Source organism: Mytilus galloprovincialis, chromosome 2 (genome assembly GCF_965363235.1).
Source record: "Mytilus galloprovincialis chromosome 2, xbMytGall1.hap1.1, whole genome shotgun sequence".
In the NCBI taxonomy this organism is placed as follows: Eukaryota; Metazoa; Mollusca; class Bivalvia; order Mytilida; family Mytilidae; genus Mytilus; species Mytilus galloprovincialis.
The window spans coordinates 36244940-36264346 of NC_134839.1; the positions used below are offsets into that span (position 1 = coordinate 36244940).

Below are 19407 nucleotides of genomic sequence, written 5' to 3' on the forward strand. Positions count from 1 at the left end.
GGTGTTTCCAGAAAACTTTACAAAACGGATCTGACAGAACAGATAGATTTTTAAAGATGCCATATTATATTTGTATTTATATGTATTTCATGAATCAATCATTTGAGGCCCAAACACAGGGGGTTCTAGGTTACAGGTTTCTCTGTAAAGTATATTATTTGTTATATTTGTCAATACAGATATTAATGTGTATTTAACCTCATTGGCCAATTAACTTAGGCGGAAGTCCATGTGATTCTGTCTCATTTGTTTAATATCCACTGAAGAGAGCGGACCGTGTCCTGACTGCTCAGGCCAAGTTGGCAACATACTTCATAGGAAAGGTATATATTTTTTATTTTAAATGGCAAGAGGCCATATGATATAAGAATGACAAGAGGTCATGTAATTTGAGAATAGCAATAGACATAATACATTTTTAAATGGGCAAGAGGCCATGAGATATGATACTGGAAAAATGGCGAGGGCCAAGGAGATGGTTTGATTTATTTGGAGATGGTAATATTTATTTTTTGATAAAGCAAGAGGTTTTGAGATATAATTGAAGAATAATGACAAGGGTTATTAGGTATAATTTGAAAAAATAACCAGGGCCAAGGAGATATAATAAATTTTAGATTGGCCGGAAAGTCCGACACCACGAGGTCGAGTGCGAAATAAATTATATCTATAGGAACAATGTTTTTTTTTTTAACATTTGTATTGTATTTATATTCTAAACTGGTTGATAAGATATGTTCATTTCATAGTTTCTCACGAAATTTAATGAGGTATAAAGATTTTCAACAATCCCGTCGTGGCGAAAGGTGCGCTCGACACGTGTTATCATAGATTTTATAAGATTTGATTTATATAATCAAATGATAGACACTTTTAAAAATGTTGTTTGTTTCTTTAAGATTATAATGATAAATAACATTTGCCTATGTTCGTTTATTATGTGTGGTACTTCAGATAGTTTTAAAAAATGCCAAAAGGGGATTTCCCTCAACAGGTGCGCAAGGTCATTTGATGTCTAGACTAGTGTGTAGAGTTGTGTATTTATTTTCAGATGGTTTTACCCACGTGTTTGAAACGGAGGCACTCATTAAAAGGGGTACGGTTAGTGGCAGCTATTAAGAGAATAAGAGGAGGACAACCACAGGGCTTAAAGGAGTTTGCCCGTTTTCAAAAGGACAAAAAATTGGATAATTTATCCATGGATGATCTGAGGCAACAGGTTTGTAGTACTATTAATCATTTCATTGTTTGACTTGATTTATCTTGCTACTATTTTAAAACCATTTATAGACAATCATATGCAAGTCAAGTGTTTGTAATACATTATAAATAAACCAGTTTTATTTAAATTTAGCAAGGTTACTAGTACAAGAAGTAAAACAAAAGCTCTGTTGAGTTTTATTTGTCATTTTTTTGTTTTAAATTATTGATCAGGTTCTGGATTTAACTGGTGCAGAACTACAAGATTTACTTCAATTTGCCAATAGAGATAATACAGTTGAAGAAGCCAGGTGGGCCACACATTGTTTGATACTGTATGCAAATGAATATGGGCAACCTAGTGGACAAGATTTAACCCAGTCACAAGATCAAGTAAGTAATTTCTAGTCCTGCACTTTGAATGTAATGTCTTGGCTGGTAGATAAAATTAAATCTATTGAATTTTACATATACAATTCTGCACATTGACTAGGATGACAAGCTTAGAAGACAAATCAATGATCGCACTAGAGAATTTCTAAAATTGTATGCCAATGAGATAATAACCTAAGAAGTAATTGGACAATGCCATCATTTATGGTCTTTGTGTGGCCTTCACTTATGAGCAACAAATTGTACCACATAACGAGCATATAAAAATATAAAATTGTCTTGTTGGTTAATACATAATTACTTGTCTTACTGTGACGTAATCCATACTGGTTGAATCCAAGTATATGTTTATTCATATTTATAAATGAAAATATTGACAACACTGTGGTAATTTACATAGAATTTTGATATTAATAGTGATTCACTGGCATTGACTGGTGTTATGTAATGTGTGTTAATAATGATACCGGTTTTGTTTCTGTTTTTAAGACCGATTTTGTTTTCTGTTTTTAAGACTCCCACTACTAGTGCTAATCCTGTCAATGTGCAGATGAGTGGTGACATTGTGCAGAGTAGTGGTGACAACAACAACAATGGGACAAATAAAAGGAAGAGGGACGATTTGGAAGACAGGATTGCTAACTTAGAGAATACTACAAAAGAAGAAGTTGTTAAGAACACAAAGGAGAAGGTGAGGACACTTTGTCTGCAAGATAATCCTAGTGATTCACTCATATTACTTACTCTGGAGGAACTTGCTAAAGCTGCAAGACGGGTTAATCATGATGATGCCGATACCTTTGAAGAGTTAACACGTCAGGCAAACCGACATCAATTAAAATTAGATATCTCTTCTTTGTGTTTGTCCGTACTGGGTGGTAAGGTTGCGGATGCAATCACAAAAGCTGTGTCGAAGTGTTTAAAGGAAAAGCAACCTGAAAAGGATACTACTCCAAAACCTGAAGATTCGCCATTGCATAATTTATACCCGCCATACCAGGCTCCTTGTATGTATCCATACAATGCTATGCCTTACTTGCAACCGCCATATCCAGGTGGCTTTAATAATAATTATAGGGGTAGACCCCGAAATTCTGGAAATTTTGGAAATTCTGGAATACGTCAGAGAGGTGCTTGTCTGTTTTGCGAGAGTACAAGTCATCAGATAAGAGACTGTGACAAAATGAAGGCTGCAAAGGGAAAATAATGTTTTTCGTATATTTGTATGTTCAATTAATTGGGGAATTTTAATTTATTGTGAAATATTTTGTTTTTTATTTTATTTTATTTTTTCTCTATTTGAAATGTCTTCATTTACAATTCAAGGGTCACTGATACCCTAGTGGTTCTACATGTTCCACGTGGATTGTAGGTGAAGGGGTTTCTCCTTAAAGTGCTCTTATGTTGGTTCTTGGATATAGAGAGAGTTTTATTTTCTCTTCAGAATAGTAATACATTGGGAAGTTTAAATTCATTCAACATTCATGTTCCAGAATGGGAAATGGAAAGTGGTTTTAATCCCGAAAAGGTACAAGTACGCCAAGAACCAGCATGGGTAACACTTGGAGGTGAAACTCCTTCACTTACAACACACGTTCCTTCGGCTGAAGAAGTTCTGAATGGTGCATGTGGTGTTCATTTTGATAGTGGGACTTTTCCTTTGCGTGATCCTGATCTTTTTCTAAGCGGTCAGATTCATCACCATTTGTCTAACTGGAAAGATATTCTAGTAGGGACAGATGATAAAGATATACTAAAATGGCTTATAAATGGGGTTGATGCTACAGATTTTTTCAGATACTTTAAAGGAAATTTTAAGGGTCGTTTCTATGATTCGGATATCCCTCCAAATCAATATTTTCAAAATTCAAAAATTTGTAAGCAACATGTTGATTTTATTTCAAAAGAATTATGCGAGAAAATTGCTATGGGTTCAGTTAAGCTGTTGGGAGCAGTTGGTGAATGTGAACCCCCTAGAATAGTAATGCCACTTACAGTCGAACCCAGCAAGCCACGTTTATGCCATGATGAACGTTTTTTAAATTTGTGGGTGAAAGATTTACCATTTCATCTTGAAACTTTGAAAGATATTCCTAGATTAGTACAGAAAGATGCATTAATGGTAACATATGATGAAAAGTCAGGTTATGACCATGTTAAACTTAGTCAACATTCATTTACATATTTTGGTATTCAGTTTGGGGGATTTTACATGACTTACACAACATTGCCCTTTGGTTGGAAAGCAAGCCCATTCATATACCAGTCAATAGGGATGTGTGTAACATCATATTTAAGAAAATTAAATGTACTGAATACATTATATATTGATGATAGGTTTTCAGTAACTCGAGGGGGCCCATTGCAGTTTAGTGAGGAGAAAGAGTTCGAAGGTAGGAGGTTGGTTTATGTTATGCTGGAGGTTTTGACAAGGTTAGGGTATACTCTTTCGCTTAAGAAGTGTTCATTGGTTCCAGAATTTTGTAAGAAATTTCTTGGTTTTTTCGTTGATTCGGAAAAGCAAGCATTTATTTTACCAGAGGATAAGCGGAAAAAATTTATTGAGTTGCGTGAATTTATTTTGTCTTCTAAGGAGGTAGACTTGAGAACTTTACAAAGGTTTTCTGGAAAGTGTATTAGTATGCAATTAGCTGTACCTGGCTGTAAGCTTTTTTGCAGGGAGGTGAATGCTGCTATTTCTGTTTGTACTAAATGTAGTAGGCCTGTTAGGGTATTTGGACCTCTTAAAGAGGAGATTGAATATTGGAAATTTTTGGACAAATGGGAAGGCTTCTCAAAATGGAGACCAGAATTTCATAATAAGATTGACATGGTTACAGACTCTTCAGGTTATAGATATGGGGCACTTGTGAATTTAGGTGACAACCATTTGACTATGGGTGATTATTGGTTGGGTGATGATACTAGACCTATTCATGAAAAGGAGGCTGAAGCCATTTTGAAGGCATTGCAATCTTTGGGAAAATCTTTATTAGACTCTCGGGTTGATGTATTAACTGATAGCATGGCGGTAATAGGAGCCTGGAATAGTCAAGGGAGCAAATGTCCGGCCTTGAATTGTATTATGAAGGATATATTTCAGTTGGTCGCTGGGCAAAATGTTGATTTGCATCTAAGTTTTGTTCCATCTGAACTGAATAAGGCTGATGGTCCTTCTAGAATTTTGAACACGGCTGATACTATGTTGAGTAATGCTTCATGGGTTTTAGTTGATTCTCGATTTGGTCCACATACTGTTGATCTTATGTCTTTAGACTCGAATGTAATGCAATCAGTAGACAGTAGGCCACTTAGACATTTTACCCCATGGTTAACACCAGAAACCTCTGGTGTTAATGTGTTTTCCCAAGATTTAAAGGCAGAATCTAATATGTATGTATATCCACCCTATGTATTGATTTTTCCTTTGCTATGTTTTTTGAAGGAACAGTCAGTTTCTTGCACAGTTGTGGTACCTGAACTTTATCCAGTTCCTATGTGGTGGCCAATGTTGACTAGTTGTTCATCAACCTCCATTCTTCTAGGAGCTAGGGGTCAAAAAGGGGTTGTCAAAGCACCTTCAAGGAAAGGCTTTGTTGTTGATGAATTTGGTTTAAGATGGCCATTGTGGGCATTCAGAGTTTCTTTTTCTTGATCTTATTTTTGTTTATATTTCATGTGAAGTAATACATCTGTAATACGGATATTTCAAGTGAACTTAAAATGAATTGAATGTTTTTGTATAATTTTAATGTATCAGTGTTGCTAATCTTAAAAATATGTATATTGTTATTGGGTAATGCATGTGCATTGTATTTCTTTTGAGGTTATAAGTCCTATTAAGATATTTTCAATTTTTAATTGTTAAATTTTTTGTCATTGACCTAAAAATGGACCTTATATTTGTCATTGCAGATAAATAGTGACATTGATTTGGAAAAAATTGAGGGAAGAATGGACGAGTTAGATAAACGAATAACTTGTTCATCAGGTCACAAGAGGAAGAAAAGTTTTCAAGGTTCTTTTCTCCAATTTCTCCAAGATTTAGATTGCAAACATTTGTCAGTTTGTACACCTGATGATATTCGAAGATTTTTAATTTGGAAGGATTTTTTCTGGAAAAACTACTATTCACGGTGGTCATTGCAAACATTTAGGCCAAAAGGGGGAGTTTGACTGTTTTTGTCCAAAACGACTGGCTTCCGGTACAGTTGAAGGGGTGATCAATCAATTGGTTAATATATTTGATGATAATGGCTTTGGGAGATATTGGGACATTTTTTCTAAGTCTGGTAACCCTGCTTGTGCCCCCATAGTAAAAGAATATCTTAAACTAATCAGGGAAGAACAAGCCAGTGCACATGTATTGCCAAAACAAGCTAAGCCTATATTTTTATCAAAAATTAAGGCAATGTGTTCATACATTGATAGGGAAATTAAAAGTCCTGGTCTGTCATTACGGGAGAGGTATATTCTGTATAGAGATAGAGCTTGGATGAAACTACAATTTTTTGCAGGTGATAGGGCTAGTGACCTTTCTTTAGTTGTTGCTCAGGAGGTAAAAGTATTAAATGATAATAGTGGCTTGGTTTTTCAACATACGTTTGGAAAGACACTCCGAGGTGATAAGGGAAAGAGTAATACATTTGTTATTAAAAAGTGTGATGACTTGTCTATTTGTCCTGTACAAGGTCTGCTTGATTATGTTAATTTTTGCCAAGTCAGTACAGTTGATATGTCAGTAGGTTATTTGTTCAGAATAGTTTCTGAAAAAGGCAGAGTGTTGGATAAGGCTGTCAATTACTCTGTCATGTATGAGAGATTGCGTTATTACTTATCACTGTTGGGAATTTATGAAGGAGAAACCCCCCATAGCTTTCGATCAGGTTGTGCAGTTACCATGGCTTTATCAGGGGCAGCTGAAAATGTAGACCAGGCAATGAAACATATTGGTTGGTTTGGCAGAACAAGTGCCGAGTACTATAGTAGAATTCATACATTAGTTGATGCAGGCAGTATTGCATTGAGATTATCTCAAGTTGCAAATGGGTCTGAAAATATTGAAACTGTATTTAAAGAACAAGCTGACTATTCTAGTTTAGTTCATGTTTTTAACAAAGAGTAAAAGTAATCTTAATTGTGATCTAGCCCTAAGATTGAGGAAGTTTAATGAAGTATTTGCACCATATTCATTGTACTTGCATTGGTAATTAAAAATGTTTTCATCGTAACTATCATTTTGATAAGTTTTATTTGAATAATTGAAATTGCACAAGTTATTATTGTTAAATTTATAAAATACCCATGCATACATTTTGTGAATCTAAGAGCAATGTATAATTATGTTATCTGTACAACACTTGTTATGTAATAAATAATATTAAGAAAGAAGATATGTTTTATTTTGAGTTTTGGGAAGAGGCATTATACTGTATTTGAGATTTTGGGTTTCATCTTCAGGAAGTCTGTAGAGTTTCTGCTACCCATAACTTAATGGAACTGTAGCAAGAAGATATTGGACACTGAGGATATGGTCATAAATAAAGGCAACAGTAGTATACCGCTGTTCAAAACTCATAAATCCATGGACAAAAAACAAAATCGGGGTAACAAACTAAAACCGAGGGAAACGCATTAAATATAAGAGGAGAACAACGACACAACACCGAAACGCAACACACACAGAAACGGACCAAGCAACAGACAAAACACCACGAGAATAACAAATATAACATCAAAACCAAATACCATAACCTCATTGGCCAATTAACTTAGGCGGAAGTCCATGTGATTCTGTCTCATTTGTTTAATATCGACTCAATGAGGAGGCAAACGTTTGACAGAATAGGCAACGTTTGTACTGTAATGTATGTTTATAGCCTGCAAGTGAAGTTATTTTAATCCCACCTCATCCCACCCATTGTCTGTTTATAGTCGTGTGGTACCAAAATGTGATATACAGGATTGTATGTGAAATGTTGAGTTATTTTTGTTTTTAATTTATTCAATGCAGAGGCACCACAAGTCCTTCTAGTCTTTGATGTTTATTGTCCATCATAATAGGAGTTGAACAATAGACATGATAGAAATCATGACACCTAATTGCTAATTTCATGACATAGACTTGATTGGTTTTGTTATACTGAGTCATTTGGATTGTTGTTTGCTTAAAAGTTAAGCATTGTCTTGTTTAGAATCTATAGGAAAGGTATATCCCCATTTTGGTACTCCAGGAGTGTTCGATATCATCTCACACCAGTTCCCTGCAGAGTTTCTGCTACCCATAACTTAATGGAACTGTAGCAAGAAGATATTGGACACTGAGGATATGGTCAGATTGAATATTACATCTCATGTTTAACATAGATACTACCTCGCCACCTTGTTGATTGAAATATTTATCCACTGAAGGTTATTTCGCAAATATGTAAGCTTAAAAATGTGAAGTTACCTTAAATTACTGAGAGATGAAATATATTGTTATGAACCTGGATAAAGTGGTAGAATGGTTTTTTGTACTTATTTAATGAAAATGTTGCGTACAAAGAACCTGATGTATAATTTAGAAAATTCATGCAATGGCTGATTTGTCAAACTGGGTAGAATTGGTTTGTTTGCATACAGAGTAAGAAAAATCATGTTATAACCTGCAATTGTTAATTTACCCACCTATTAGTTCCATTTAGTTTCTGTTCTACTTAATAATGTTATGGTGCTATAACATCAGTAATTATTCACTACATTTATTCGTGTTCACTATAGTTATATTGTTTGGTGTAATAATTATCAGCTATGTTTTAAGTTTTTCACTGTTAAACAAATTGTCATGTTCTAATCATAAGCTTATTTTCAAACAAAAATCAAACATCATTTAATAGTGAGAAATTTCTTTTGTTCAATTTGACAAATTTTCTTTTTACACCTAAATTTTACATTTTAATGTCAACAGTTTTAATATTTTTAATCATAATGCAACCAAATGAAAGAATGATGGGACAAAAAACAATGTTATATGTATGAGTAGGAAAGTAAACAAACCCTATGACATTTTATTTAGTATATTGTGCAAACATTGCAGTTAAATTTTGAACTTGAAGATCATATCTCATACATACAAAATATGAGATTAAAATGCAATTTGAGATTTTTTATGATTAAGTTTATTATTTTCCTTTTAAATTTTGGAAAAAAAATGGTAATCTTTCCTAATTATGTTGTATATCTTCTTCATATTGGAGAAATTTTATATAAAATTTGTATGTTAGAGAGGTAAGCTATGTGCAGATCAAGGCATTTTTATAAGGGGGTTCCAACCATATGTCCCTATACAAAAGCGTTAGTTGTCAAACAAAAATGATGGTTTCAATCCCCAAAGCATTCACCAATAAGCTTGGAACATACATCATGCAGTAAGGTAAAAAAAAAGGTCACATCCTTTGATTTTAAAGAAGTTGTATTATTTAATGATTCAAAGATATTGAGGGTATATATGTGTATATCACATAACAACTATTCTTTGTTAGTGAAGTATTTTTTCTTCCTTAAAATAATGTAACTTGTTGAAATTTATAAATGTAAACTGAATTACAAGGTAGGATACTATTTTAGAAATAGATGACAAAAGTACTATTTTAATATATTATTGTAAATTACTATGAAATACTCTAAAAGGTATTTAGGATACACAATATTTTACCACTATTTGTAAACTATATATGAATTATTAGAACAATAGTATTTTGTTCAAGAGTTGTGTATCAACATGTGATTTTAAGATGCCTGTTGGAAAGAAGTAGTTTTGAAAACTTCTGTTTTTAGAGAAAGAAGGATTATTAGAATAATGTGAATACATGATCATGATGTTTTTTCCATGCATGGGTTTGTACAGTTGTAAATTCTTCAATTTCACAACTCTAGACAAATCTTTTGATATCCACGGTTAATGAATATACAGGGTTAAATTCAATAAAAAAGTAATGAATACAACTGTTATTGTATTTTAATGATTTGGCAGGGTATTATATTTTTGATAGACTTTTTTCTTTGAATGATTGTAAGATCTTTCTGTACATGTTGGTAATTTTAGTCAACTTGTGAAGTTGGATAAGGATATCATTTATAACAGGGTTTTGTTTTATATTTCTGCATTTCGGTTTATTTGATTATGAAAAAAATCTTTTATTGAATAATGGATAGTTTTAATGCATGAGAATTTACAGCCTTTATAAAAAATTAATTAATCTTTGATTCCCATACACCCAAACTTTTTCAGAGTAAAAAAAAAGTTTGAATTTGATTTCTGTCTGTTCTCCCCTTTTGGCAGAGTTTTTTTTTTTTTTTTTATGAAAAAAAGGTTTAATAAAAAAATGGATCTAAGAATTGGTTTATTATGGCCTATTAAATTTTTTTTTCTGTATTTTAAATTTATCACATTTTTGTCGAGCCTTCGACTTTAGTCGAAAAAGCCAGACTAAGCGATCCTACATTCCGTCGTCGGCGGCGGCGTCCACAAATATTCACTCTGTGGTTAAGTTTTTGAAATTTTAATAACTTTCTTAAACCATACTGGATTTCTACCAAACCTGGACAGAAGCTTGTTTATGATCATAAGATAGTATCCAGAAGTAAATTTCGTGAAAATAAAATTCCTTTTTTTCCGTAATTTACTTATAAATGGACTTAGTTTTTCTGCGGGAAAACATTACATACACTCTGTGGTTAAAGTTTTTAAAATTTAAATAACTTTCTTAAACTATCCTGGATTTCTACCAAACTTGTACAGAAGCTTATTTATGATCATAAGATATTATCCAGAAGTAAATTTTGTGAAAATAAAATTCCAATTTTTCCATATTTTACTTATAAATAGACTTAGTTTTTCTGCGGGAAAACATTACATCACTCTGTGGTTGTAGTTTTTTAAATTTTAATAACTTTCTTAAACTATCCTTGGTTTGTACAAAATTTGGACAGAAGCTTGTTTATGATCATAAGATAGTATCCAGAAGTAAATTTTGTAAAATGACAAATCCATTTTTTCCATATTTTACTTTAAATGGACTTTTTTTCTGCCAGGAAACATCACATTCACTCTGTTGTTAAATTTTTAAAAATTTTGATAACTTTCTTATACTATTTTTTATTTGTACCAAACTTAGACAGACGCTTGTTTATGATCAAAAGCTAGTATCTAGAAGGAAATTTTGTTAATATTTTGTACCTGTGTATCTGTATTTTACTTATAAATGGACTTAGTTTTTCTTCCAGTTAACATTACATCCAGTCTGCAGTTAAAGTTTTTAAAACATTTATTAGATTCATAAACTATCCAGGATTTTTTACCAAACTTGGACAGAAGCTTCCTACAATCTAAACAAAGTATCAAGCGGAATATTTTTATTGATTTTTCCCCTCATTTTTGTTGATCCTGCAATTTACAGCAAAAGTAGGCGAGACACTGGGTTCCGCGGAACCCTTACAATTTTTTTTAAAAAACTGACACCATTGATTGTTGAAGCAATAGATTTTGTTCTACATAAAGAGTGCTATTTAAGATATTCACCTACAAAAACATATAACATGTTCAGCCATATTTTCTATAAAACATAATGTTTGTTTATTGATCGCATTTAAATACTTATTATCATTTGTTAATATGTACAATTGTTGTTTTATAAATGCCAAATGCACTTGTTTTATAAATGCCAAATAGTGCATTTACATATAATCAATTTCTTGTAATTTGTAATTATGAATATACTCTTCAAAAGCCTTAATACTCTTCAGGATAGTTACATGAAAACTTGCATAGATCACTGGGAAGTCACATTTATGCCTTTTTAACTTTTTTGGATTCGAGCGTCACTGATGAGTCTTTAGTAGACGAAACGCGCATCTGGTGTATATACAAAATTTAGTCCTGGTATCTATGATGAGTTTATTTATATATCAATTTCTTTTGGGACAGGGAAAAAGAAAGGGAAAATTTAAAAACTCTATACAAGATAACCTATTTTCCAAGTTCCATCCCTTCATTTTATGTTTGTTTGTAATGGAACAGCCTTTGTACTAAAAGCTGCATTTATAGCAAAAAAAATCAGAAACTCACCATTTAAAAGATTTTCTAGTCTACCCTAATTAAACAGAATAGTGGCTGAAATTTTGAAATCTTCATGTCAGATGAATTTGATGTATCGATTTAAGGAAAAGACAAAGTAAGAAGGTTTTCTTTTTGGGTTTTAAAAACATTTAGTTCTTTGTATTTGTTGAATCAGACATACTTAAATGATTGAAAAAATTGAAAAAAAAACTGATTGGCAAAATTTTTATGTCATTTCTTAATTTTGACCAAATAAGGGCTGAGAACAACTAATTGCACTGATTATCTGACAGTATCAAAAGTTTCACAAAAGTACTTATTGACAAAATATTATGTCTAATCAAGATAATAATTTATATATGTGGTTATACCTATATTGTTGTGAGATTATAAATTAGAGGAAAAATAAAATATTTACTTGCATTGTATTATATTATATATTACAGTAGATATTGTCCTCGATGACAATACTATTAAAATGATATTTTCATAGAAGACCTGCGTTACTTGTCATACTTTGAACTCTTTAATAAACATTAGAGCCATGGAAACAGTTGTCAAGACGAAGAAAATATCTAAAATTCTTTTATACACATTGAAACAAGTTAATTCCTTAAAATCTGATGTTTTAAACAAAAGCCTTTCTTCTCACCCCTTGAATACATCATATTTCACTAAATTTCTAAATTTTATTTTGTACCGCATAAACTCTACTAAATGAGTATTAAAGGTACCCCTAAGGGTAAAACAAAGCATATTTTCCACTTCACAATTAAGTGTATCAAAATATCATAATGATGAAATAATCAACATTATGAACCATGAACTAAGCTAATGATTTCATATCATAGTGTTAGCTCTTTCAAAATATTTTGGAACAAGGATCCCATTTATGTTGAAATCTGCCTTCGCGAGATCACCTCGTTTCTGATTATCAGCAGAAAATTCTATGACGGCATTCATCGCATTTCCCAGTGTACCCCAGAACTCCACTGAAAAGGATGTAAAATTGTCTTTTGCGAGATACATGAAATACAAAAAAGAGTGTTGATGGCCTTTCTTTGTCGTTCTCGGTCTTAAACATCCATCTGGGCGAATTCGAATTCTCTGATGAGGGGGTAAAAACACATCTTTTGACGCAAAAACCCTAACTTTCCCATCTTTTTGATGCTCTGCACATATAAACTCCGCATGTTGTTTCAAACAACATTCTGTGATCAGGTGGATGGTTTTCCCATGTTTCTTTTCGAAGAACAGCAAAATGTTGCAAAGCATTCTGTTACCATAAAATAGTTCCAGCTCCTCTGATAATTCAGCTGTAAGATTTTTATGTCGTTTGATTCTTGCAAACAGTACGCTTCTAATGAAAAAAATATTAAGTCTTAAAAAAAAATTATACAAAAATTACAAAAAGAAAAAAATATTGTATAAGTATGTTCAAAGTGCGACTCAGTATTCAACAACAGGTAGATGATCTGATCTTTTGGTTAACAAAATATATTACGCCCAATTTTAGGTAATTATTACTAACTGTTTAATAGTTTTTTTTGGTGATATCCATTTGACGTGGTCTGGTTCTTATACATCAGGTAATTGTACTATGGTACATTTTTGTATTCTTCTCTTTCATATTGCTAATGGGCTTCGTCTGTATGCATTTTATTTTTCTCTTTTGGCTTATAATTGTTTGTTTTTATAGAGATTAAGATTATGGCACACTGTCAATGCACTAAAATGTCCTCCGTCGCATAAATTCTATTATATTGACGAAGATCTGTGAACAAAACAAGTAGACATAATAGGTTAAAATGTCAAAAATAGGGTCCAGCCGTCAGGTGGGGGACATTTTAGCGCATTTTTAGGACATTTTAGAGGCGGAAAAACTCATATGTAAAAGACTACGGGGAAAATGAATTACTTTTCTTAAATAATGAGGATTTCTAGATAGTACTTACTCTTCCGAATCTATTATTTGTCCAGTATACTCTCCAGTAGTGAGACGTGTTGGGTTCTGAATGGTGAGTTTGCCCTGCTTGAATAGTATCATTTGAACATTGGAATCGTCGGCTGAATCTGAGTCTCCAGTTTCATTTGTGTCATTGTTAAGTCTTGCAGATATATTTATTGACCTTTTTAATTTCGCCTTCTTATAATCTAAGGTTATTTTATGGCTTACCGCTTTTACTATTGTTGTTGAATTCGAATCATTGATTACGTATTTTCCACTTGGTCTTTGTACCTGAAAGGCATGTAGATACTTTATACTACTGTTTTTCGCTCTGAATTGTTTGTAAAGATACAAGGGAAAACATTTACAAAATCCTTAATCAGTAGGATACGAATGAATATAGTTGGAAGGCCGAAACAAATACCAAGTACTTGAACACTAATAATCATTGATTACTAGTAGAATAAAGTAAGCTAATTCTTTTAAGAAATGAGAGTGAAAATATGCATCACATCACATTCTAAGGGATGCGTTAATACATTAGAACGTTGGCAATATCAGTAGTTGATATGTTTTGCGTGTGGAAACATCATGCGGCCTTCAGAACGCAGCGTTATCAAAGCGACCAAATTAAACAGTAAAACAAATCTCAATTATATTTACATTTTGAATAATTTATAGGAGCCTTGTAGAATAGTTCAATAAGTCATATTAATAATAAATCTACAAAAGCAGAAAGATTACATTTATAAGTGAGCAATTTATTGTTCTCAAAACACTTTTGCACATGCAACAATTAATTAGCGCTGCTCAGTACGATCATTTTGTCGTAAAACTTATTTATTTATACATATTTATACATACCGTATATTCCAATGTATGTTCTTGATTAACGCAACCCTTTTCAAATTTGACAGTCATACCATTTTCTTTGCCGGTGTTTGTTGTTGATCCTTCCGGATGAACGACATGTGTAATCTTCTTTGGACTAGACACAATCAGAAAACTGTTAAGTCGACGACAAGCGAATTCAATAAAATCAAACTGAAAATATGATATAATACCATCTAACTATCATATATAGTTTTGTGTCATTACCGAGTATAAAGTATCTCCTGTCAAAATCACAGTTAACCGTTATATAATATAGTAGTATATTGGCAATTATTAAAAACAACTATATTGAATACCGCTCTGTATTTAGTTTTCTATGTTGTGTTTTGTAAACTGTTGTTTGAATTTTGATTGTTGTTATTGTCATGATGTTTTTTTCGACTTAGGAATTTTAAGTCCTTTTGTTATCTTTCGCATCTCTTTCACATAAAACTATGAGTAACAAAATTGAGAGAAATGAATACAATATATTTTATTGCTACCCATTTAACAGAGGAAATTTATTGATTATTATAACATTCATTATGCTGACATGGATTGAGGATTTTGCGAATTTTTTTCTTAGTAAAGTTGTTGAAATGGTTATTTGCATTCTAATACTATTATTGTTTTTTTTCTAATGTCCCCCCTTTAAACATACAACTGCAATAAAGAACAATAGGCACGTAGTTTGAAGTCATGACGTCCAGGTGTCATACAAGGAGAATACAGCTGGAACATGAAACAGACGATTTAATTAATTTTATCAAGGTTGTAATAAAAACAAATAAAAAAGGGCAACAGTGGTATACCCTGTTAAAAAGTTTTAAATCGATTGAGAGAAAACAACGAATCATTAAAAAGGAAAAAAGGAAAAAACAACGAAACAACAGAAACTGTAGTGCAACAAAAACAAACGCAAATGCAACTTACATAGAAAAGAACTATTTGATAACAACTACCATATTCCTAATTTGGTACAGGTAATTTCAAGAATAAAAGTGAGATGGACCTGGTTTTATGTCTAGTCAAACCTCGCGTTGTTAATAGCAATGTTAAAAATGTCGCTAAAGTGACAACACTACAAATAAATGCAAGAACACTCAGGACAGAGAAATATATAATATAATCATAAATTTCGACCTGTTAATCATAGAATAACAACGAACACCTACAATTAATGCACGTTAATACACAAAAACAGAAAAATGTAATTTCCAACTGTGTGTCACACGAATGTATCAACGCCACTATAAGTGACGTCACAGATGAATTTAAAAAAAAATGAATCTATTGGATAAAAAAGGGACGAAAGATACCATAGGGACAGTCAAACTCATAAATCGAAAATAAACTGACAACGCCATGGCTAAAAATGAAAAGGACAAACAGACAAACAATAGTACATATGACACAACATAGAAAACTAAAGAATAAACAACACGAACCCCATCAATAACTAGGGGTGATCCCAGGTGTTCCGGAAGGGTAAACAGATCCTGCTCCACATGTGGCACCCGTCGTGTTGCTTATGAGATAACACATCCGGTAAATAGTCTAATTCGGTAGGTCACATTTATGAAAGGGAAGGGGATTGTTATTACGACGTTAGGAACATATCCGATATCATTTGTGAAACGGTTATTCCATAACAGTCAACCAACTCGTGATGGCGTCCGTAAAATTTACGAAGAGATTATTTCAACTTTACCATTTGAAACTCTTGATTAAATAGCTTCCTTGTGAGCAACAACCCTCTATCAAGAAAATGATGATAGGAACTGCAAGCACGGGAATATCGTATCAATTGGGAGATATATACACCGTATGCAGGTGCTGCTGGAATGTTGCTACTTAGAAATGGAAAGTTCACAAAAGGAAAGCTGAATTCATCTCGTTTGTCGTAAAGTTTTGTTTTCAATCTACCCTCATTGTCAATTTCTAGATGTAAGTCAAGATATGAGGCCGACTTAACTTTATCTGTTGTATCCTTTATCTCTAGTTCAACTTGATAGATGCATTCGACATAGTCACCAAATTTTGAATTATTTAGTGAAAGTACATCATCTATATAGCGGAAAGTCGAGTTAAAGGATATTGCTAACTTCTTATCTTTCTTCCTAAGAAGTTCCTGTATGAAGTCAGCCTCATAATAATAAAGAAACAAGTCGGCAAGAAGAGGTGCACAATTCGTTCCCATTGGAATGCCGATGGTCTGTTAAAAAACACGTCATCCGAACGTAACAAATTTGTTGTCAATCAAGAAATCAAGCATCTTGATAATGTCAGTTTCAGAGAATTTTTTGTTTGAATCAGAGTGATCCTTTACAAAGTAGGAATTTTTCCCTTCCTCAGACAAGATACTTGTATCTTCGTTGGCCATTCTTTTTAATGAAACAAAGCAATACCAACTCTTTCAATTTGTCTTTTAGTTTAGAATGTGGAATTATTGTATAAAGTGTAGAAAAGTCAAATGTTTTAATACTATTGCAAGATGAAAGAGAGTTAGATTGTATGTTCTCTAAAAGATTTTGAAATTTTTAAGTATCCACATCTGATTCACGCCACCTCTAGAATAGGCAGTTTCACAATAACTTTGAAGCCCGTCTTTGATTGCTGATAAAATGAATATTAATAATTCAGAAAGAGGTTTCGTGGAGCACTTGGAATACCCAGCAATATACCGTTGTTTGTAAGGACACTTATGCAGTTTAGGTATCTAATACAGTGATGGAAGATACAGTTCATCATCTTTGGTTGAAATTCCAAAGGAACATAGAACAGATCTATGATTATCCAGGATTTCCTCTTTGGTATGTGTCGTGAGGGTATATGTTAGGTTTCCAAGTGAATTGTCAATACCTAATTCGTTTATCAAGCAGTTAATGTAATGGGTTTTACACACAAAAACGATGTTGTTTGGGGCTTTATCTGCGGAGACAACAACATATTTGTCTTGAAGGTAGGATAAGTGCTTTGCAACATTAGGGTCTTTAAAGATTGACGTAGCATGGGCATTGATAGACCCATTCAGTTTCTTAATTCTGATTTGCATTAACGACATCACTTCCTTAATCCATTCGGAAAGAGTGTCTACGTCTTCCTTCTGACGCTTAGCCCATTGCCTGGCATAATCCTCGACTGAATCAATCAAAATTTAAAGCTGTATTTCCAATTGATGAATTTTGCTCACGATATTTTGGACCTTTCGATAACACATTTCGTAGGGGAGTGTTATTAACAATGTTGAGGTCACCGGTAATACCACGGCCAGCCGGATTATATTTGAATTGGAAACTAGCACAAGTGCAATCAGGAGGTTTAGACTTGAAGTCGTCAATACTAAGATATGTTTGTTATGGGGTTATTTGATGTATTTTAAAACAATAAGAAGAATATTGATATAGAATTGTGTAATTAATTGTATAATCTAACTATGTCGAGATTTCTTCTAAATCAAACTGTGAAAACAAATAAAGTATGTAATTATATTTGCAGAGGGTATGCTACTGTTGAAAAATGAGAAATTGGAAATAAAAAATGAAATCGTATCATTGCAATCATTTCTTAACATTTCAAAAGTTTTACAAATCATTGAAATTTATTGCAAAATATTTGAAAGCTTCAAAAACTTAAATATCCTCAATATCTAATTTACCGTTATCCTAGCAGGTATTTTTTTCCACTGATTTTCACCATCCTCAATTAATGCCCAGTAATGGCTTATATCACCATCTTTGATATAGGTGTCGTCCACTGGAACTTGGAAATCACTATCAGCTTTATAACTATCCCGAAGTGAAAACAAACATTGTTTTTTTCCTAAACGTTTCCTTTCCGAGGGATCGCTTGCCTCTTCTAAACCACCTTTCTCTAATTTGATTGATATTTTATAGATATCGGTTACAAGTTTGAAACCAGAAGGGAAGCTTAACTCATTTAAATACATATTCCTTTCTTCAGCTTTCCATCTTTCAGCTTTAAAACATTTTAAGTTTTCTGAAAGTTCTGGTTTTGTTCTTATTCTCATTCCATTCGTTAAATCAACAATTCCGTGTCCTTCCAGAAAGTAGAAGAAATCATTTAAACCTTCATCTGATTCATTTTCTTTTATATCATTTAAATATGTATCAGACATTCTAGAATCTGGAAATCATAAATGCTGATAGTATTATATGAAGAACAACATGGAGAATTTTTTCAAACTAGAGGCTGACATGAGATACTTTAACATGCAACTACCTATTAAATTGCATTCGGATTAGATCAATAATTTAAGGACGAAACACGATTTGTTTTGTAGCTTAACTTTTTATATATCGAACAATTCCAAGGATGAACTTGCTAATATGGAAATGATAGAAATGTTTATAAATGTTTCCTTGTCTTAAGATCAGTGGAATAATTGAATCTAGTGTAATATCATACCGTAGTGATCATCGTTATTGATACAGTGTGTTTCGTGAACTGTTTGTCTTTTCGCTGTATTTATTGTTTGGCATGGCGTTGTTTCTTTTTCACTTGAGATTTGAACACCCCTTTCACCTCATATAATATAAGATCGATCATTGTAGTGCTCTTGTTGATCGGCTGTTGTGTTTGGTATACTGACTGAGTCTTTTAATCGTCTTTTGCAAAGTCATTGTCAGTTTTAGACTAATGAGTTTGAATGTTCCTTTGGTATCTTTCGACCTTTTTTTTATAATTGTAGATCTAGTTTCAACTGAAAATATGCGTTTAGAGTATTTCACACAGAATTAAATAAACATAAAATGGCATTATGAATTTGCATATGAAATTAAAATAAAATACATACAAAGTTGCACTTATGGTTACCTCTTGGTCAGTTTTGCTTTCGATTCCAAAAAGAATGCACAATACAGATTCGCTTTAC

The 19407-nt window shown here is 32.6% G+C and overlaps 1 protein-coding gene, 1 long non-coding RNA gene and 1 pseudogene across 2 annotated transcripts; 2 read left to right on the plus strand and 1 right to left on the minus strand.

Annotated features, from left to right (window-relative positions):
* On the plus strand, positions 1-4305 carry LOC143062022 (uncharacterized). The gene is made up of 5 exons (XM_076233874.1): positions 1-323; positions 1052-1219; positions 1435-1593; positions 2108-2284; positions 4273-4305. The coding sequence occupies exons 2-5, from the start codon at positions 1052-1054 to the stop codon at positions 4303-4305; spliced, it is 537 nt and encodes a 178-aa protein (XP_076089989.1). The 5' UTR covers positions 1-323.
* Positions 4306-5380: 1075 nt separating this feature from the next.
* Positions 5381-6984, plus strand: LOC143063494 (uncharacterized; annotated as a pseudogene).
* Positions 6985-12311: 5327 nt separating this feature from the next.
* On the minus strand, positions 12312-18653 carry LOC143062225 (uncharacterized). The gene is made up of 4 exons (XR_012974618.1): positions 18172-18653; positions 14505-14684; positions 13648-13931; positions 12312-13052 (listed from the first exon to the last, which is right to left on the minus strand). It is a non-coding gene; the product is annotated as an uncharacterized LOC143062225 (long non-coding RNA).
* Between the last annotated feature and the right edge of the window lie 754 nt (positions 18654-19407).

Bases quoted from the DNA above. Each gene is read 5' to 3' on its own strand.
- LOC143062022 (XM_076233874.1), top strand. From the start codon at position 1,052: ATGGTTTTACCCACGTGTTTGAAACGGAGGCACTCATTAAAAGGGGTA. The intron at 1,220-1,434 runs GTTTGTAGTACT...ATTATTGATCAG, and splicing joins TGGATGATCTGAGGCAACAG to GTTCTGGATTTAACTGGTGC. The intron at 2,285-4,272 runs GTGAGGACACTT...GCTTTTTTGCAG, and splicing joins TTAAGAACACAAAGGAGAAG to GGAGGTGAATGCTGCTATTT.